Genomic DNA, 22215 nt, shown 5'->3' on the forward strand with positions numbered 1-22215 from the left:
CTCCTCCCACAGTTTAGGGAACCACTGTAGTCTTACAAATGTTCTCACTGGATAGAGCTTCAAACCTACTGGTGTGTTTGGAGAGGGTGAAGAGGGAGCAAATCCTGTTAATGCTGAGATCCTCACTTTGCTGCTCTCATTGTAACAAATTAGCTATGACTTAAAACTTTGTTTCTTGCTTTCATTAGGCCCAGTGAGAAAAGGGAAAGAACAAAACACACAGCGGAGCTTTTTTCTCAGAATGAAATGTACCCTAACGAGCCGGGGGAGGACGATGAACATCAAGTCAGCAACGTGGAAGGTAAGCAAACTGAGTATGCACTTGATTATAAATATACCTATACACTTACATGCTGGTATCAAGAGCTTTCACCAGGAGTGCTGAAAGTAAGCTGATTTGGGAAGCAGAACAGCTGCTACAAATTTAAAGGCAGCCTTATCTACACAGCAAGTTCCAGGACAGCCAGGAGAACACAGCAAGCCCCACCTCAGAAAACAAAACAAACAAATAGAACCCCTCCAAATGAGTTTTGCTTAGAGTTATGAGGGGGATGGAGAAAGGGCTTAGTAATTAGAAGCACATGTTTGCCAAGCACCATGTGTCAGCTCACAATCTGTAACTCCAATCCCAGGAAATCCAATATCCTCTTCTGGCCTCTTCAAGCATCAGGTACACACACAATACCTACACATATGTGCAGATCGAACACTTATACACAATAAAAATAAATTTCAAAAAAGGGTTATGAGGGAAAAATATAATTGTTCCCTTTTGCATATCTGCATTTATATCCAGTATATATAATCTCCATTCAAAACAGTATAATAATTTGCCAGTTTGAGATATAAACATAAATTATTGGAAATATGGTATTTTTATACCAAGCTAACTTATCAGTTGGCTTTGCCAATGTGTATTTAAATCCTAATATAAGTATAGTTTTTCTGTTTACTCCAGTTTCATTTTCTTGTTCAGTGTTGAACCATAGTCACCAGAGCAAAATCAACTATAATGACCAGATTAGAGCTGGAGAGATGGCTTGGTGGTTAAGAGCACTGATTATAAATCTCAGCAACCACATGGTGGCTCACAACCATCTGTAATGGGATCTGATGCCCTCTTCTGGTGTGTCTGAAGATAGCTACTGTGTACTTATATATAATAAATAAATCTTTTTTTAAAAAATGACCAGATTAGTGAAGAAGGAAGATGGCCTAGACTTAATGCAAGGAGACCTCTTTTTTAAGACAACAAATAAAAGTTATTTTTTTCATTTCATGTGTGTGTGTGTGTGTGTGTGTGTGTGTGTTGGCTGGATGTTTGTAAGTGTACCGTGTATTTGCAGAGGCCAAGAGGGCACTAGATCCATATTCTGGATTATAAGTGATCCCTAGTTTCTATTTTATATCCATGAATGTTTTTGTCTCCATGTATATCAGTGTGAGCATGCCTGGTGCCTGAAGAGATGAGAAGGTGTCAGATCCTCGGGAATTAGCGTTACAAATGGTTGTGAGCTGCCATGTGAGTGCTGGGAATCAAATCTGGATCCTCTGGAAAAGCAGTCGTATTCTTAACCACTAACTCCTCTCTAGCACCCTACCCTCACAGTGCATTCTTTAGGAATACCTCATTATCTCGTAAAGTCTTAACTGCTCTGCCATCGCCAGCTCCCCTCACCTCTATCTTAAAAAGGTAACTGCTTATTTTCTTACTCATACACAGGTGCTTCACTGCACAGGCCATATTCATGTCTATGATACCAACAGTAACCAACCTCAGTGTGGGTACAAGAAACCACCCATGACATGCTTGGTGCTGATTTGTGAACCCATTCCTCATCCATCAAATATTGAAATTCCTTTAGACAGCAAGACATTTCTCAGCCGACACAGCCTCGATATGAAATTTTCTTACTGTGATGAAAGGTAAATTAACTATTTTACATTTTTTAAATTTAGATTTTTCTGTAGCCTTTTTATATCACTATAGTAAAAACTTAATTGATGTATTCATGAAGCAGAATATGAAGATGCATATTGGAACCCAAAAATGTAAGATTAACTTTTGTACTATAAATACTGTACTTAGCTATTTTACAGAATCTATTAAGATGAAATTCTTGACTACATTGGGTGGCATACTCCTGTAATCTCAGCTGCTGGGAGGAGGGCAATTTCCAAGTTAGCTGTCTCACAAGAACATTTTAAAGGGCTAGGGATGTAAGTCAGAGGTGAATCACTGTCCAGCATGTCTTGGTACTGCAAGCAGTGAACACAAAAGTCATGAAGTTCTTTTGTTTTAGGGAAATTTGCCTAAATGGAGAAAGTAACTTTTAAAGATATACAGTCTCTGTAGTTTAGGCAACAACATTTTGGTCTTTAACCTGTATGTTCTCCTTGAGCACCTTCAATTCTACTCATGGCTCCTGTCACCATTTCCCAAATCTGTTACTACTTGTGTGTAATTGCATACTTAATGTTTGTGTCTATATTGTTTTCTGAATATTGAAGTGAATACTCCTGTTTCTAAACTATTCTGCTGCTCCTCTTGTGGTACCTAATATTGTTGACACAGCACTGTTGAAAACTGACTGTAACTTTTTTTACCACAAACTGTGCTTGGTAAATATTATAGTAAATGCACTGTTTGACTGTCTCTCCCATCATTGTATCTACCTTGTGCTCCTGTCATTAAATTATTTATTTCATTACTTTTGGCCTGAATTGTTACCATAAACTCCTAAGCTGCATTTCTGCCAACAGACTTGTGCCTTTTAATTGTATATCCAGTGTCTAAAGGGGGCTTCCCAAGGTGAGGATCAGATTGTGCCGTTCTCTTGTTAGAAGTGCATCAGTTGCTTCTTTTAGTGTTGTAGGTGGGAAGAAGATTTTTATTTATCAAAAGATAGTTGTACATTCTGGGTATGGTGTTTTATGTCTGCAATCTTAACATTTGGGAGGATGAGACAAGAAAGCTGACCTGGACTACATATAAACATGCCTGTCTGTCTCAAGTAAATAAATAAAATTTAAAATAGATATATTTTTATAACAGACTTGTGCAGTTAAATATAAGTGTATTAAAATGTCGAGAAAAGGTATTTACAGTCTAGTCCCTTCTCAGTTCACCAAATTAATCAGGAGGTTGGAGAATCACCTACCTAGATATGGTTCCAACCTCTCCTGACCAAGAGTTCCATGTTCTTTTTGAATGTCTCGTGCCTTTGCACACACTCTTAAGTCAGAAACATTCCTTGCACATGTTTCTGCCATAGTGCTTGTTCTGCTACTGTCTTGTTTTTTGTTTTTTTGGTTTTTTTTTTTGTTTGTTTCTTTTTCTTTGCTGCAAGCTGTACAGCCTGTTATTAGAAGCAGAGATTCTGTTGCCAACCGGAATTCTGACACTGGTACCTAGGTAATGATGAGCACATCAGTCCTTTGACAGCATCACTTTCCTGTTTGTTTAGTTGGTTGGTGGGTTGGTTTTGGATTTTCAGACAGAGTCTACACAGCCCTGGGTTGTTGCAATATCATTTTCAACCCAATCGCCAATTTGTTGCATTTTCCTCTTCAACCCAAATAATCCCATTCAATGAAAACACAACTCAGTAATTAGGAAAACAAACTGTGATCTATTTTGGGCAGATTTACCACTACACTCTCTAGTCCTCTCCTGAGAAATCCCTCTCACTTGTGGTGAACAGTCCTCTTGTTCCCCCTCGAATCCTTCTTCTCTGACCCTCCTCTTCAGTTTCCTCTCCTTTTTCCCACCTCCTCTCCCTGTCTAATTATGTTATTGCCTTAACGTAAATCTACACTGGGTGTTCTGAAACTTCCCTATAAGCCAGGCTGGTCTCCAGCTCACCGAGATCCACCTGCCTCTATCCCAAGTGCTGGATTACAGGCATGTGCCACTACAACTAGCAAGCACATAACTTAATGATTTTATGGAAATACCAATTTTAAGTTCTTAGCATTTTGATAATTCCTCATGCTTTAGACAAAGAAGTACTGACAGAGCACTGACTAAAATCACACAATATTGGATTTCTTTCTGGCTTGGAGTTCTGGTACTTAACTGATGTAAAACTGGCAATCTACCTAGAAGGGTCAGACCTCAAAAATCTGTTGTGAGGCCTTTAGGAGTTTGTTTTAGGTCTAGTATACTTATCACTGGTATCAATTTTAATACAAGGAAGGGAGAAAAATTAAGGTGTGGTGGAAATGAAGGCCCATCTGTTTTAAAATATATATAGCAGAGACTAGGGCAGGATGAAGAGAAAGGAAAGTGAAAGAGTCAAAATGAGAAAGGTAGTGGCATTCCCCTCTAGTTCTATCAGAAAAATCCATACAATAACATCAGTTAAAAGACAGCCATATTAAAGACAATACACACCAGGAGAGGAGACTCTTAGTATTCTGGTTAAATTTTTTTTCTAGGAATTTCTTGCATTTATATAACCTACCAGAGTCATTTTCAACATGGGAGGAAATTGGTCCATTTTAAGAAAATCTTACATCATATTTCTAACATCCTGGTCCACCAAGGGCCAGCAGGTAAAGGCACCTGCTGCCAGTCTCTGGGATTCTTATGTTTGAAGAATCTAGCTCCTACATACTGTCCTCTGACCTCTACCTTCTTGCTATGACATGTGACATGAAGTGGACACATGTAGAAAACATATTGACATTTAAACGTCTAATATCAAGACTATCTGCAGATAGCTGATTATTTTACTTAGTAATCATTTGGCACATAGATTTGAGTATTTGCTGTATTCATAGAAAAGGTGATTCCTCCCCTTAAGATGCAAGATGTAGACAAATGCCATCCTATATAATTGCTTTAGAACACTAAGTTTTCTATTCCAATAAGCACAACCTTTATAAGAATTGGAGAAGTGACTGGTACAGTGTTTACAGGGTGTATGGGGAATCAATATACTGCATGGAAACAATTAATTTTCTGTGTCTCTTACCCTCTTTTGGTATTAAATTACTGTGTAGCTCTCTAAACTTTAGTCTGTTTTCTCTTGCTTTCCCCAACATAAATAAGATCAGTCTGCCAGGAAACTGTCTGGTATTTCTATTTTGGTTTCTCAATGTCCTTTAATAGTTAAGATTCCTTAGATTGAGAAATATTGGTTGATGTGTGGTTGAGTCAAAATGTCCTGAGAGTTATAATCTTCATTTATCTCCTGAATCCTTTCCCTCCACTTGCCTGTACTAGTAGCCACGTCAGACTGTACCACCAATTCTGTGCATTTATTCTTCCTAGAATGCAAACTTCCTGGTTTTACAAACTTGTTTTCACCACTCTTCCACACTGAATCGGTACATATCCTGTAAGAATCTGTCTCTTACCTTGCCATTCCTCTCTTGGACAAGGAGTGTAGTTCCTCTGACTCATAGAACATGTACCTAGCACTGTGTTTACCACTCTTTCATATGTACTGTGGCAAGTACACCAGAAGATTGCCCACAGGTTTTTTTATTTCGTTTTCTTATCTACAAGAGTGCTAGAAATGTGCTTAATGGGAAATATTTTATAGGAGTTTCATTTAAACATATAAAACTATATAAGAGCAATTCAAACAGTTTTTTAGGGCTGGATGCAGTCATACACTTAGTGGTGGAGTGTGTGAATGTGTTTGTGTGTGGGCACATGTGTGCCATAGTCCAGAGGTAGAGGTCAGAGGACAGTGTGAGAGTTGGTTCTCTCCTTCCACCACATGGGTCCTAGAGACTGAACTCATGCTGTCAGTTTTGGCAGCAGGTGCCTTTACCTGCTGGCCTATTTTGGTGGCCCTAGATACTAGAAATGTCATGTAAGATTTTCATAATTGGGCAGTTTTTTCAATATCTTCATTTTGAGGGATTATGAATACAAGAAGTTCATATATATATATATATATATATATATATACATACATACATACATACACACATACACACATACACACATACATACATACACACATACATACACACATACACACATACACACATACATACATACACACATACACACACACATACATACATACATACATACATACATACATGGCCAAAAAGCCTAACAAGGCCCAGGACGTATCACTCAACTATCACTCAACTACCAGCACAAAAGGGACAGGGGTAGAGGGTGGCTTTTGTCTAGCATTTGTGAGTTCCTAGATTCTGTCCTTACTACCATTCTTGAATGGTGGGGAAAACAAGTATTTTTAAAGCAGCTTATTTTTAATTTTTAGTACTGCCATCTAGTGTTTATGTGTTTGGCATGTCCCTTTGTAAAGAAGTGTGAGTTTGATTTATGTTTTAAAATTTTGTTTTGTTGATTTTAGAGTAAATTGCGGATCTTAAATTGGCTCACTACAAGCTACATTATTTAATACTGTTATGAGCATACCTTCCTTATGCCCATTCTGTGATTAGTCGTTTCCTTTTTGCTTGTGTTTTGGGTAAGAGATGAGTATTTCTTACCAGCACCTCAGTTTTTTGGTTTTTTTTTTTTTTTTTTTTAAGTCCCTTGAAATCTAAGGCTAGCAGTATAACATTTGCTTCATATTTGTTCCCAGAAAGGCTTCAGAGGAAAACGTGTGTAGTTGACATAGTGTATGGAGTACAGCCTTGCCTTTCTCATAAAGTGTGTTCTCATGACTTCCTGCAGACTCGTGCGGAATCAACTTAAGTTTCTCTCCCTAAAGGAACTGCCAGGGACCAGACAGGCCACCAGAATTAGTTTCTAGCCCATACTCAATTAGATCCCATTCTTTCATCTGAAATTAATTCTCTTAAAATGAATATTAAAGCCAAGTAAAAGACTTATCCTCTAAAACATGACAATGGTTATTCCTCTGCTTTCCATTTAGTATGAATGCTCTTGGCTTAATGATAGTGGAGCTCTTAAAGTGAGGCCTTGCCAGTGGGCATAAAAATTGTAAGGTAAACAATTTAATTTAAGTCTATGAAAAATACTGCTAGAGATTTAAATTGTATTTTAAGCTAATGGTGACTATCTTTGGAACTTTTGTCATTAATTTAGCATTATCAATATATCAATATCTTGTTTTGACATGTTTTTAAAGATAGGTCATTATTTTGGTGAAAGGGATAAGAGTCAAATATCAAGGATGGATCTAAATGACACAGAAAGGCTGGCTATTATACTAAGTATAGAATTGTTAATGGTGAGTTTTAAACTTACTAAGTGAAGAATAATGCTTATTTGTTTTGTAACAGAATTACTGAGTTGATGGGTTATGAGCCAGAAGAACTTTTGGGCCGCTCAATTTATGAATATTATCATGCTTTGGACTCTGATCATCTGACCAAAACTCACCATGATAGTAAGTACAATGAAGAACTCAGGGAGATAGTCACACCACCTGAGTCCTGCAGTCTCTACTGTTGTAACTTTCTAGTTAAAATTGCCACTCAGTTTCCAAACTCTTCACAAGACATCTTGATCATGAAATCACCTTTTTGTTATAGCTATTCACTTAATAATACATAAAACTTGCCTAGAAATTTAAGTACAGAAATAAATAAAAATCAAATATTAAAGATTATCTCCATACACATATGTCATGAAGTCAGTAGTTAGTCAATAGGAGGAAGTTAGAGCATTTGTTCCATGAATCAGTGAATGGGATGAGTATTATACACATGTAATATCTGACACTCTTGACATATGCTAAGTTTCTGAGTTTTTTTTCTCAGATGAAGTTTAAGATTCCAAAATAAGTTCAAATTCATAATTTCTCACTTGCCTATTTAATCTGGACCTAAAAGTGACTTCCAAATATGATTGAGAGTATCGAATATCACTGAATTAGTGTTGTTTGCCCAAATTGTAGTCAGAGCATGGGTCTTTACGATAGCATCTTCATGACTGATTTACTGCATCCTCCTCAGTCAGTAACTCGATTTAGACTGCATGAATTGCTGGAAGGCACAGTGTGATATCAGCTTACACATTTACCTTTCTATAGAGTGGTTTGGTTCTCTGCTGCTTAAGGAAACAGTTGTACCATTTTCTTGAATATGCTTGTTAAAGGAACTACAGCTACCTTGTCCCTCACGCCTAGCTTTTGTTTTTAACAGTAAGATAGGAGTTTTATTTTCAGGTGTGTTTGAGCCTCTCTGTTAGCTTAAACTGTCACACAGTTTTAAATAATAAAAGATACTATTTAAATATCTCTCCTTTAAAAAACAAAATAGTGATCCAGCCAGACCTGGTAGCACATGCCATTTTACCCTTATATTTACCCTTCAGGTACAGAAGACAGAGGCAAGTGGATCTCTGAGTTTGAGGCCAGCCTGGTGTGCATAGAGAGTTCAGGACAGCCAGGGCTACACAGAAAGACCCCGTCTTTAAACAAAACAAAATATAACAATCTACATTTGACATTTATTTGATTGAAAATTTGGTTACATTTTTTTTGTGGTACTTTCTTTTCCTTAGTGTTTACTAAAGGACAAGTCACCACAGGACAGTATAGGATGCTTGCAAAAAGAGGTGGATATGTCTGGGTTGAAACTCAAGCAACTGTCATATATAATACGAAGAATTCCCAGCCACAGTGCATTGTGTGTGTGAATTATGTTGTAAGGTAAGCTTGGAAAGAGACACTTCTGTGAGAGAAAGTGCTAACTCTTTGGATTTACTGTGCCTTTATTAAGAAGAGATAAAATTGCCAGGCAGTGGTAGTGCACACCTTTAATCACAGCACTTGGGAGGCAGAGGCAGGTGGATCTCCATTAGTTCAAGACCAACCTAGCCAACAGAGTGAGATTCAGGACAGCCAGGACTACTCAGAGAAACCCTGTTTTGAAAAGAAAAATAAATAAATAAAAACTGAGTTGTTTTTACCTTTCTATTTCTACTGGATTATGACTTATACCCTGACCCACGTTCTCAAGCAAGCCGTGCCAGTGATTGCACAAAATAATATTGTATCAGTCTGTGGATCAATTTTCTTAGTTCAGTTTCTTGAGGCCAAGAAGATTCTAATGAAGGTTAAATGATTGTCTTTGTGACAGGCTGTGTAATATGAGCCGGGGCTTTATTTTATGTTTATGAACTCTGTTATTTCAGTTCAGTTCCTCTTTTTTACCAAAACATTCGAATCTGTTTGCCAGGCAGAGTGCTCTACTGGGGTTATCTCATTTTCTTATGCTTCATACTCTTTGCCCTGTCTCACTCAGTAGGCTTGACTAGCCTGGATCCACTGTTGACTGGTCCAGCCTTGAATTCATAGCTTACCCACTATGTGGAATTGCAGGGCTGCACCAGAAGTCTCCAGCACAACTTTCATAGATGCCACCAAGTCCAGGTTATCCCACTTTGGCCTTTTTTGGGTCTTAAAACTTCTAGTTTTTGTTGTTGTTTCTTTCAGGGGGATATTTAGTGCTAGGATCAAGCTCAGTGCCTTACCACTCCTAATCACAGAATTCTTTTATGCTTTTTGCCTTTATGTAATACTATTTTTCTTGTCTCCCTCATGATTGTTACTTGATCCCAAGTTTTGCTTATTAGTCTTTCTGTAAGACATCCTTTCTTTGTTTTTGTTTAGGTTTTTAATCTTCATATTGGTGTTTTTAAAACAATAGATATTTCTCAATAGTAGAACACTTGCCTAGAATGAACAAAGTTTTGGGCTCAGTCCTCAGCACTGGGGGGAAAAAGAAATGTTGCAAGTATGCATGAAAGATTATTCATCTCAAGGAAGTTAAAATGCTTTTACTATATGAATCATATTTTAAGAGACAAGGTCATTTCATAGTCCGCTACTGTCATTATTTCAAGTGCTCATTTATAAATACTAATCTCTCCTTTTTTGACAGTGGTATTATTCAGCACGACTTGATTTTCTCCCTTCAACAAACAGAATCTGTCCTCAAACCAGTTGAATCTTCAGATATGAAAATGACTCAGCTATTCACCAAAGTTGAATCAGAGGATACAAGCTGCCTTTTTGATAAGCTTAAGAAGGAACCCGATGCTCTAACTCTGCTAGCTCCAGCTGCTGGGGACACAATCATCTCTCTGGATTTTGGCAGTGATGGTAAATGCTTAGTTCCTCTGTCCACTTTTCAGCCATGTCTGCTGCTTCCCATACCGGCTCAGCTGCACTGTGCTTTATCTTGTGGCTTAACCATTTCAGTGATGCTTACATGTTTTGTTTTAAATAGTCTTTTCAAAAGGATCCTGTTTAATACCTGTTTCTAAAATATCACAGCCTTCCTACTTTTATTTTTATGTTCCTTCGGGAATTGTAGCTCAGAGTGTCCTAACGGTATTTCTTGATGCCTTATTAATTCCCTCCAAGCCACCTCATTGCACCGTTCACTAGAGGTAAATTGCAGTACGTGTTAGGTAAATGCTAAAGGGTTTAACAAAGTGGCTTTACCATAAAAGCAAACATGAAAATGAAAACTGTTACTTCAAATTAAGCATATAAAAAGGTTGAAGGCACATGTCTTATTCCTACCAGTGGTGGACTAAAAAGATAACTTATACTCTAATGGTCATATTGTAATATCTATAAGCTTTCCAGGTAAAGAAAACTGAATCTTCTAAAACGCAGAAAGTATCTATGAATGTTAAAATCCTGATGTTCTCTAGATTGACGAACATTTTCCTCTGCAGACACAGAAACTGAAGACCAACAACTTGAAGATGTTCCATTATATAATGATGTAATGTTCCCCTCTTCTAATGAAAAATTAAATATAAATCTGGCGATGTCTCCATTACCTGCCTCTGAAACTCCAAAGCCACTTCGAAGTAGTGCTGATCCTGCACTGAATCAAGAGGTTGCATTAAAATTAGAGTCAAGTCCAGAGTCACTGGAGCTTTCTTTTACCATGCCCCAGATTCAAGATCAGCCAGCAAGTCCTTCTGATGGAAGCACTAGACAAAGTTCACCTGAGGTTGGTACCATGATCTAAGAAAAGGTCAGGAATGTATCATAAACAGCTGTTTCCAAATCCAGAACAATTCCATTTCAGAGCTTTCTACTGTTAATGCTGTGCTTGGGAGCAGAACAGCTTAGATCTTAACTTTGTAAGTTGGTTACTGAAACACAAATAACTATTGATTCTCCACTAAACTGTTGTAGATTAAAACTGCCAGCTGTAAGTTAAACAATATATCTCAAAACCAAGTTGAGAATATTTTCTTTGCACAGAAGTGTGTGATTCGTTTTGTCATTGATCTAATAAAGTAAATGTAATGAAAAATGAAGAAAAGTAGTTTTATGCTCAGTCTACCCAGCTACCATATTCATTATTGAAATTGATGCCTATAAGTCCTAACATAATAAAGTATCCTCCAAAATATCCAGTAGGAATAGGCATTTTAATATTATTATATTAAGAAAATATCATCTAATTAATTGGATAATTATGAACCATTGTGGGATCAGAATTGTTTGGTGAATGTTATTCTGTAGAATAAACAACTCTGGGATGGGGTAGACAACATTTGTTGGCTGGTCTTATTTTGGTTTTATTTCATTTTATTTTATTTTTAAGACAGAGTCTTGCTATGTAGCCCTTTTTGGCTTGGAACTCACTTTGTAGACCAGGCTAGCCTCAAACTTACAGAGATTCTTCTGCCTGCACCTCTTGAGTGAGCGCTGGGATTAGAGGTGCACACCACCACATCAACCAAACAAATCTTTTAATTGTAATTTTTAGTTAGATAAAACTTTATATAAAATTGGTGTGTCTGAAACTTCTTAACAAACAGAGACTTCTTCAGGAAAAAGTAAACACTCCTAACTCCCTTCACAGCCTAACAGTCCCAGTGAATATTGCTTTGATGTGGATAGCGATATGGTCAATGTATTCAAGTTGGAACTGGTGGAAAAACTGTTTGCTGAAGACACAGAAGCAAAGAATCCATTTTCAACTCAGGTATGTTTGTGACCTTGCTTGTTTTGTACTTTAAGTGACTGGGTTTAACTTGTTTTCCTTTTATAAGACTGGCTGTTATAAAAACTCATTGTATTATTTATTATTTTAAAGGACACTGATTTAGACTTGGAGATGCTGGCTCCCTATATCCCAATGGATGATGATTTCCAGTTACGTTCCTTTGATCAGTTGTCACCATTAGAGAGCAATTCTCCAAGCCCTTCGAGTGTGAGCACAGTTACAGGGTTCCAGCAGACCCAGTTACAGAAACCTGCCATCACTGCTACTGCCACCACAACTGCCACCACTGCCACCACCACCACCGAAGAATCAAAAACAGTGACGAAGGACAATATAGAAGACATTAAAATACTGATTGCGTCTCCATCTTCTACCCAAGTACCTCAAGAAACTGCTAAAGCATCAGCATACAGTGGTACTCACAGTCGGACAGCCTCACCAGACAGAGCAGGAAAGAGAGTCATAGAACAGACAGACAAAGCTCATCCAAGGAGCCTTAACCTGTCTGTCACTTTGAATCAAAGGTATTTATATGGAACATAGTTCTGCTGTGTTCTGGTATATATGTGATGCTGAATGGTTTCTAAATGTAGAGCTAACTTTCTGACATACGCTTTAAGGAACATCATAAAGTGCATTTCATATTCTGTCTGAATTAAAACACATTCAAAGGCCAGTTTCTAAGTTACATTCTAACTTCTCTCTCTCTCAAACAATCCTATTAGAGAGATTGAAAAACCAAACAATAAACTTAATTGACTTCATAGTGGTTCCTTGTTGTATAATATTAATTTCAAACACGGTAGCTCAATTAGAGCTGTCTAAATGTAGGTCAGAAGGATGCCCTCCAACATCTAAAACTAAAGTCCAGCCAGTAAGATCTGTAAATGCCAGGCATCTCTTCATGCTGCTGTTCAGAATGGGAATAGCTGTCTTCCCTGCTTAGATCCTTCTAACCTGGGGCTTTTGTGAGCTAACCAGAAGAAAAACCCTTCAGCTACTTGGTTCTTTTCCATCCCACATTGCGCCTGGTGGTCTTTAGTTCTCATTGGTAAATACAGATATTTGCAGCCTTCTTTCTGAAATCTTGTGTATGATTGCAAGAAGTCTTAAACTTATTATTATTCTTCATTACATAGTTTGTTATAATGGTATTTGACATGTTTTAAATCTGAGACAAGAAAAATACTTTTCACTAAATTAGTGAGTAGAAGAAAAATGACTTCTGTGTTATGTCTAGACAGAGCAAGCTGTGACTGATAGCAGAAGGAAGGCTCCGCTGTGAGTGCAGGGAGCTATGGACAGGCCTGCCTTTTTCTTGAGCCAGAAAATAAGGTGTGGGGCTTTAGATAAATTCAGTATTTTCAGATGGTATAATAATATATGCCTTTGGTCCTGGCTCTCGGGCAGCTGAGTCAGGAGAATTACAAGCTTAAGACCAACTCACTGTTGTGCTGTGCATACAAACCAATTAAATAGATGTACATCCAGAGGTGTACATGATAAACTGACATATTTCATGAACATAACATACTGCATAAAAATTTTAAACCAGCTTGTCTTTATACAACATGGCTTATAAGTATTTTAAATTTTAAAGTCCACATTTATAGATCAGTTAATCATACATGAATTTGACCTAGCCATTTACTTGGCTTGCTATTGAAAAACCAAACAATAAACTTAATTGACTTCATAGTGGTTCCTTGTTGTATAATATTAATTTCAAACACGGTAGCTCAGACATACTGATCAATACTGAGGTCAAACTAGCAGATTTCAAAGGTCACTGAGGAGACAGGAATGTGAAGGCTGGGCATGTACTTCCATATTCTATAATCAATCAGCAGTGGGACTTAGAACAACTACCTAACTGGCCTCAATTTCTCACTTATAAATGGTTACAATTTACCTGGCATATCATCCTTCACGGTTGATAATGAAGATAAATCTTGTCTGGTTGTTGTTCCTATTTTTGAGGCAAGGTCTCACTATGTAGTCAAGGCTACCCTTAAAATTTAAATGTAGCCAGGCTGGATTCAAACAGGAATTAGATATAGTTCTTTGTTCATCTGAAACGTTTATAAATTAAAAATTCTATACAGAAATGAGTCATCTTTATTTTGGTAGTCTCAAATATAAGTCCACTGAACAATAGTGGTTTTATATAAAGTGTTTTTTTTTTCCCCTTTTCCAGAAATACTGTTTCTGAGGAAGAATTAAACCCAAAGACAATAGCTTTGCAGAATGCTCAGAGGAAGCGAAAAATGGACCATGATGGCTCCCTTTTTCAAGCAGCAGGGATTGTAAGTGTGAGTGGTGCATTGTATTCCAGATAAATAATAAAGTTGTACTTTTAAAAGGTTATCATTGGGCTTTTTTTTTTTAAACTTACATTTGATGAGTAATTCTGGTGTTAGAAACTAAACATGACAGATAAATTTAGAGGAAATATCCTGAATATCACCTCCACTCTCATTTTCTTCTCTGTAAGTTAATTTTCCTTCTTACAGAAGCACTGGGGCTGGAGACATGGGTCAGCAGTCAAGAGTACTGATTGCTCTTCTGAAGAACCAAGGTTCAAATCCCAGTACCTAAAATGTGGATCACAGCCCTCTGTATTGCCAGTTCCAGCAAGTCTAATACGCTCTTCTGGCCTCTGCTGGCACTGTAAACACGTGGTGCATGCCAGATATGCATGCAGGCACAATACCCATATACATAAAAATAAGTCTAAAATATGTTTAAAGGATACGTTGTGTTTTAGAGACAGTTGAGGCTAGCCTATTGTCAGGACAGAGTGAGTGGAAAGTATTTTAAAACACACTAACAATATTTTAATATGTGTTATGGAAGGAATGTCTTATAGAAGGAATGTTAATGGGTAAGAAATAACTTCATCATTGCTATTATAAGAATAAGTGAAAGATTATTTAGAAGAGAAAAATTTAAATTTTAGAAGATTATTTAAGAAACTGGCTTTTTGGTTGCTATTAAATATACTGATTGCAAAGTTTTTTATTGTAAAAAAGTGCAACATGCTAAATATTAACTTCATTTTTTTAGGGAACATTATTGCAGCAACCAGGTGACCGTGCACCTACTACGTCACTTTCTTGGAAACGAGTGAAAGGATACATATCTAGTGAACAGGACGGAACGGAGCAAAAGACAATTGTTCTAATACCCTCTGGTTAGTGCATTCTTTCTGCTTTTAACCAGCACAAGGAAGAGTTTTTCCCCAAGTACAGTGATTTTGGTTTCTTAGAAAGATTAAAAAGTGACTAGACAGTGGTGGCTCTTGCCTTTAGTCCCAGCACTTGGGAGCCAGAGGTACCTGGATCTCTGAGTTTGAGGCCAACTGAGTCTACAAAATGAGATCCAGACCAACAAGGACTACAAATACAAAGTGAAACCCTGTCTCAAAACAAATAAAGGAAGGGATAAGTACAGTACATTTTGTCTGCTGCCTGCAACGCAGGGATTAGGCATTTCAGAGCACACTTTGTATAAACGTTCTGACAGCAGAAATAAACTTGATTACACTTACTAGTTGACATAGCTGAGGGTTTGCCCAAGAGGCTAAAGATCTCTTTAGAAATCTGTTTTATTTTTATCCAATACCTACTGCATAGTAAGCATTTAATCAATTTAATGATATTAGGCATCTCCTTGTTTTTCAGATTTAGCATGTAGACTGCTGGGGCAATCAATGGATGAGAGTGGATTACCACAACTGACCAGTTATGATTGTGAGGTCAATGCTCCCATCCAAGGCAGCAGGAACCTACTGCAGGGGGAAGAACTACTCAGAGCTTTGGATCAAGTTAACTGAGCTTTTCCTATCTCATTCCTTTGGATTATTAGCTTTGTGTTCAGTTGTTGTTCGTGGGTTTTGTTTCTGTTGGTTGTTTTGGACACTGGTGGCTCAGCAGTCTATTTATATTTTCTATGTCTCATTGTAGAAGCCTGGCTACAATACTGCACAAACTCATATAGTTTAGTTTTCAACCCCTTTCTACCTAATTTTCATTAATGCTCTTTTTAATATATCCTTTGAATGCCAGATCACAGCACAGTCATAGCTCCTCAGCATTTCACCATTGCATTGCTGTAGTGTCGTTTAAAATGCACCTTTTTATTTATTTATTTTTGGTAAGGGAGTTTGTCCCTTATTGAATTATTTTTAATGAAATGCCAATATAATTTTTTAAGAAGGCAGTAAATCATCATCATGATCATAGGCGGTTGAAAATTTTTTACTCATTTTTTTCATGATTTACATGAAAATAATGCTTTGTCAACAGTACATGGCAGCCACAACTGCACAATATATTTTCTTATAAATACCAGCAGTTACTCATGCAATATATTCTGCATTTAATAAAACTAGTTTTTAAGAAGAAATTTTTTTTTTGGCCTATGGAATTGTTAAGCCTGGATCATGACGCTGTTGATCTTATAATGATTCTTAAACTGTATGGTTTCTTTATATGGGTAAAGCCATTTACATGATATAGAGAGATATGCTTATATCTGGAAGGTATGTGGCATTTATTTGAATACAATTCTCAATTCAGAGAAGTTATCTGGTGTTTCTTTACTTTACCAGTTCAAAAGAAAACAGTCCCTATGTAGTTGTGGAAGCTTATGCTAATATTATGTAATTGATATTAAACATAAATGTTCTGCCTACCCTGTTGGTATAAAGACATTTTGAGCATACTGTAAACAAAAAAAAAAAATCATGCATTGTTAGTAAAATTGCCTAGTATGTTAATTTGTTGAAACTATGATGTTTGGTTTTATGCACTTTGTCGCTATTAACATCCTTTTTCATATAGATTCCAATAATTAGTAATTTTAGAAGCATTATTTTAGGAATATAGAGTTGTCATAGTAAACATCTTGTTTTTTTCTATGTACATTGTATAAATTTTTCATTCCCTTGCTCTTTGTGGTTGGGTCTAACACTAACTGTACTGTTTTGTTATATCAAATAAACATCTTCTGTGGACCAGGCCCCCTTGAGTCAGCTTTTATGCTTAAATAACATTTGTTTCACCATTTCCAGCTCATAAAATGATTTCTCAAAAATTTAAGTTCTTTATAAAAATTTGATTGTACATTTCTACATTCATTTTATTGCCATTTTCTAATGTATGTGTCCCCAAGTGTCATGTTAATGACAAATCATAATTTCATTGTAAAGAGAATCTTTAAAGAGATTTGCCCTTATAAATGTATGATTCTATTAAAATATAAAGCACAAACCTTCAGTATTTGCAGTTTGAATGGTTAAGTGAAGCAAGTCATGAGACACAACCGTACTGTTGCCAGGCTCAGGCTCCACGTGCACGTCTGATTTGTTCATTAGCAGGTGAAGGAAGCTAGGGCTGGAACGAGCTTTCCAAACTCTCAGGGAACTACCTGGCATGTCAGAGAATCTTAGGTCTCAGAACATATCCTGTCTGGTTTTGTTTTGCTGATATTGGTACATGACACATTAATATGCTAATGCATTTTATAGATAGCCGTAGCCATACATTACTGATGTATGCATTTTATAGATAGCCGTAGCCATACATTACTGATGTATGCATTTTATAGATAGCCATACATTACTGATGCTTCTTCACTTTGCCAGCTTAAAAAAACAGTATCTTATGCAGTTGTGAATTTTAGAAACTTCCAAATAAACACCACAAACCTTCCAGCTTATATGCATATCTTTTCTAGTTCATGTATCACTTTGTTTTAGGATTTTAAAAACATTTTTTAAATACTTGATTATTTTTCTCTGTTTTTTAGTAAATATCTGTTCTGCTTTCATATGCTAAAATAAAAAATCAGAAAGTCTAGGAAGATAGAGAAAGGTAAGAAGTGGAGTCTGGGACTGCTGGGGAAGTCTGTAATCCCAGTGCTTAAAGCGAAGGCAGGATAATCGGAAATTCCTGCCCAGCTTCCACTACAAAGTGGGTTGAGGCCACTGTGGGATACAAAAGGGCTCCATGCATGTCTTAAAAAAGATGGGGAAGGAGGTCAGTGTATCCCCACACCTAAAGATAACAGTCTTTTAGAACCCATTTGTGTGACAGTGAGGATCAAACCCGGGCCTCACGTGTGTACCAGGCAAACATGGCCAAACTTAAGCCCAGAAACCCATCTTTACTCACCAGGGAGAGCCTTGTCCTCTGGCCTGGGGTTAAATCCTAAACAAAGGAGTTTAACTTAGGGATCTGTTTTTAATCATGGGATGAACCAGTGATTGGTTACAAATACATAACAGTTTTGGAACAGTGTAGTGATACTAATCCAGAGTACACCAAGAGCCAGTGTGCATCCACATTTAAATACAGACAGCTCTGAAGGTGACATTTTTGACTAAAGTGGTTCCTTAATAGTCTCAATTCACAAAATTTTAAAAAATGTTTAACAAATTAGCTTTAATCGAAAACTTGAAGTTCATGTAGTTCCCAAATATTTCTAAATCTGCCAATTTTCTATGGAAGTCTGGGGAAATGACTTGTGAGCAATGGTTCAGAAGGGAGCTGTTAGGGAAATTAAGTACCTACATGTAGTCTCTCAGAAAAGAATTCACCTGGAATACTGGACTCCAGATACAGCCAGCCACTCCTTCCTTCCTGTTACCCTAGACTCCAGGCAGCTGCTCCTTCCTAGTACACTAGACTCCAGATACAGTCAGCTGCTTCTTCGTATTGCCCATCTTGAATTTCCCCACAGTGCTTTTATAACCCTGCTCTGGTATCCCAAGCATTTCTCTCCCAGCCAGGATATCTATGCCACCCTGTTTGGTGCTGATATGAATGCATGACTAGTATTACTTTCCCATGACAAAAGTATGGCAAAGGGAATTAACATATTTTGTTTGTTTGGTGTCACTGGCCTAGAACTGAACTTGGTGACCCATTACAGTGACAGTTACTGAAGTGCTTTGCGAAGTCTGAGTCTAAGTGACAAGAATGTCTGAGGAACACTACATGCTAGACTTAAGGCTAGCATCTTGCCTGTTAGGCTCACTCATAACCTTTATAAAGTCTTGTTTGCTTTTCACCTTACACATTCTGTCTGTCAGGGACTGTAGAGCCGACAGTCCTAACCATCAGTCCACAGGACATACTTGTCTCCCCATTGCGAAATGTTTAAAGAGCACAGAGGACAACACAATGAGAGAGGAACATGGAGGGCTGCTGTCCCTGAGAAGAGTGAGGTGACATGTAGAAGAGGAGTGGCAAGCTGCAAATGAATTAAATGTTTTTAAAGATGCTTCGTTGGTTTTGAGTTTGAACTAAAACTTAAGTTCTCTGAATATAGAGACATTGTAGTGATTGAAGGTATGATGTATGACAAAGCACTTGACATATAAAAAGGCTTACATAAAGATGCGTGTAGCTTTCTCAGAGCTGTTGGACTTGCCGGCATAACAGACATGGTTAAACCTCAAGATTACCATTCCGAATTTTACTTCCTCCTCTAAGGCTCGATAAGAGGCGTGAAAAGGTCAAAGTTCAAAGGCAAGAATGCCAAGCAAAGAGTTGGGGAAAGGAAAAATGAGGGACGGGAGGGGAAATTCTCCTTTTTTTTTAAAAGTTGAATTCAATAAAACCTCAAGCACATTGCTAGCTGGGATTTAAAATAAATTAAATAGGAAAAAAACTATTACGGTGTTTCAAGTCTGCCCCAGACCACTTACTTTGCTCTTATTTCTTTACGTAGCTTTGAACCTGTTGTCAGGGTCATTTGCGATTTAGAAGAATCTGTAGCCTATGATCCTATATAGTCACCTGTCAGATAAAAACCGACACCTCACCACACCGGTTCCTCTAAACGCCTCCTGGAGCTTTGGGTTCACACCCTTCAAGGATTTGGGAATCATTTTTATTCTTACCTGTCATGAGTGGATTTTATCCAAGGCGTTGCTCAGACACCCGATCTCCACTTACTATGTAATTTCCTCTCCTCGGTCTTGGCTGCATTCCGGAACGCAGAGAAACGCAGGTGCCGGAGAGCAGTGGAGCCTGACCCTCTCTGGCCGGCGGAGAGCCCAGTACTCAGCTCAGGGCGCGGTGCTACCTGCTGTGGTTGGAAACTGAGCCCGGGCCAGGCTGGCCCCGCCCCGGTACGTGCCTGGGCTCAGCGCCCGGCTGCAGCCCGCCTGTGTGCGGGGCGCAGGACCGCCCGCGGCTCCCGCCTACGTGTGCGAGTGCATGTGCGAAGCTGGCGGGGGTTGGCCGCGCCTCGGTCCCCACGCAGCCTGCAGGGACCTAGTTCCTGGTACGCTTTCTGATGGAGCCTGGGATGTCCCGAGCAAATGCTGTCAGTTGTTCTTTGTGGGACAGAAATTCCCCAGGTCTCTGAACATGTTGGATCTTCGCTATTTTAAATAAATCTTTATCGAATGTATTCAAAAAACAAAAAACGAGGAATTCCAGCGGGACTGTCTCAGTCTCCGCCCTCCAGGAGCTGAGGCTGGAGAATTCCTAGAGTTCAAGGCCAGCCTGGGCTAACGAGGGAGGTGGTGTCTCAGTAAATAAAGAATAAGTCAATAAATAATTTAGTTGCTTAAACAGCCCCTTTAAGATTATTTTGGATAAGTGGTTTGGCGATGTGCCTAATTAAGTATATGAGAATTTTAGCTGCCCCATGTGGTGAGTTTTGTTTGGCTGAATTTTGGTCGGTTTAGGTTGGTCTCTTCCATCCACCCACACCCTCCTCGCCCCACTTTTGTTGAGTGCTCACCATTGGCAATCATTTGGGAGAAGATAATCTTGTTGGACAGATGTGGATGAGTTTACAGAATATGGAAGCGCTTGGGGCCTTAAATTTAATCTCTGATAATCTTACCGAGTTACAGTTGCAGTTTGCTATGAAGGGCAAAGCTGAAATTTGCCAAAAAACAAGGAAGTTCCCTCAGCATAGCCATTGCTCCAGATGTTTATGTCTTCATAGGAAGTAAGGATTCACTTTTAAAAATAAGTTTAAAAAATATCATCTATCTGAATTTTATATGCATCCTGACAAGAAGGCAACGATTCTGTGAAGTCAAATTTATCTTTAGAGGTCTTTGAATTAATCAAAAGTCATTTGTGATGTGCCTAATTAACTATATGAGGATTTTAGCTGCCCCAGGTGGTGTATTTTGTTTATAGAGAGAGGCTTTCCCGAATGCTTTTTATAAAGATGGATTTTCTTTATATCCATCAGTGCAACAAAATCTTTTACAGGAAGGCAAACTAAACTGTGTGGTGATCAGGGTTTACTGGCCCGACTCCTAATCTGCTCTAGGACTTTAAAGGGGACCTGACCACAGTAAGCCACAGACAAGAGGACAGCATGCTTCACTGCAAACACCTGCCACCTGGGTAGACGTCATCGCTCCTCTTTAACCCCCCCCCCCCACTGGCTCTCTCTAATCTTCCATGATTTCTGGATGTTGGGAGTTCCCCCTCGCCCATCCCTCCAGCTCCAAGTTCTTGATTGTTTCACAATCTTTCTGTTGTGAAATATAATGTAACCTGCGGGCCCATGCCGTTCGACAGACCTGGTGTAAAGGAGGTTAATTTGGAGGAAAAGATGGGGTAGAGGCAGACAGACTGGAGCAGAGAATGGGGAAGGGAAGGGGGGGGGAAAGGAAGAGAGAGAAAGAGAGGGTGGGGGGAGAAAGATTGGCTGGGAACAGAGAAAGAGAAAAAGAGAGAACTGGACGGTGAGTGGTATGCCGGGAAATGTTTGTGAACCCCAAAGACCACCAAGGAGCTGCATCTCATGCCATCGCATTAAGGACTCTATTCAAGCTTGAGTCACACCAAGAGAATGGGAGGGGTCCCTGAGCTCAGTTTCAGCAAAGCTTTTATAGAGGCAAGAAGAAGGTATCCAGCCTGGTACACATCATCTGACTGGGGAGTGGGGGTACATTATGGCTTTTAACATAATGGCTGGTGCTGGGAGCCAAACCATAAACTTCACTTCTGCTTTCCTCCTGACTGGTGGTTGTTAGGAAGTGTCAGGGGCAGGTTTGTAACTTGGAGGTGCAGAATTGTTGGAAAATAAACCTGGAAACTGGCGCTAGGTACCAGCCTGTTAGTAAACTTGAGTTTAACCTTTGGTCAGGTTCTCTAAGATCTGAATGCAAAAGATTTGATATCTCAGTGAGCAGTCCTTTTATACCTCACCCAGGTAATGCTGTCAGGTGATGACGTAAGCCGTTGCTAGGCCCCTGGGAGGAGCCTAGCAGAATCACCTGAAAGC

At 38.4% G+C, this 22215-nt stretch overlaps 1 protein-coding gene across 5 annotated transcripts in view; it reads left to right on the forward strand.

The window, feature by feature from the left end:
• HIF1A (hypoxia inducible factor 1 subunit alpha) overlaps positions 1-16968 on the forward strand; it is a 37117-nt gene extending 20149 nt beyond the window's left edge. For 3 of the 5 annotated variants that reach the window (XM_080927213.1, XM_080927214.1, XM_080927217.1), the window contains exons 5-15: positions 189-301; positions 1724-1926; positions 7243-7349; positions 8468-8615; positions 9850-10070; positions 10655-10938; positions 11803-11925; positions 12037-12470; positions 14144-14258; positions 15013-15139; positions 15630-16968. In XM_080927213.1, the coding sequence (XP_080783339.1) occupies positions 189-301; positions 1724-1926; positions 7243-7349; positions 8468-8615; positions 9850-10070; positions 10655-10938; positions 11803-11925; positions 12037-12470; positions 14144-14258; positions 15013-15139; positions 15630-15781 (2027 nt within the window). In that variant the 3' untranslated portion in view covers positions 15782-16968. The remainder of the gene's footprint in view (positions 1-188; positions 302-1723; positions 1927-7242; positions 7350-8467; positions 8616-9849; positions 10071-10654; positions 10939-11802; positions 11926-12036; positions 12471-14143; positions 14259-15012; positions 15140-15629) is intronic. The other 2 variants (XM_080927215.1, XM_080927216.1) reach the window with 1 other exon arrangement.
• The last annotated feature ends 5247 nt before the right edge of the window (positions 16969-22215 follow it).

The sequence above is a fragment of the Micromys minutus genome (genome assembly GCF_963924665.1).
Source record: "Micromys minutus genome assembly, chromosome: 1".
In the NCBI taxonomy this organism is placed as follows: Eukaryota; Metazoa; Chordata; class Mammalia; order Rodentia; family Muridae; genus Micromys; species Micromys minutus.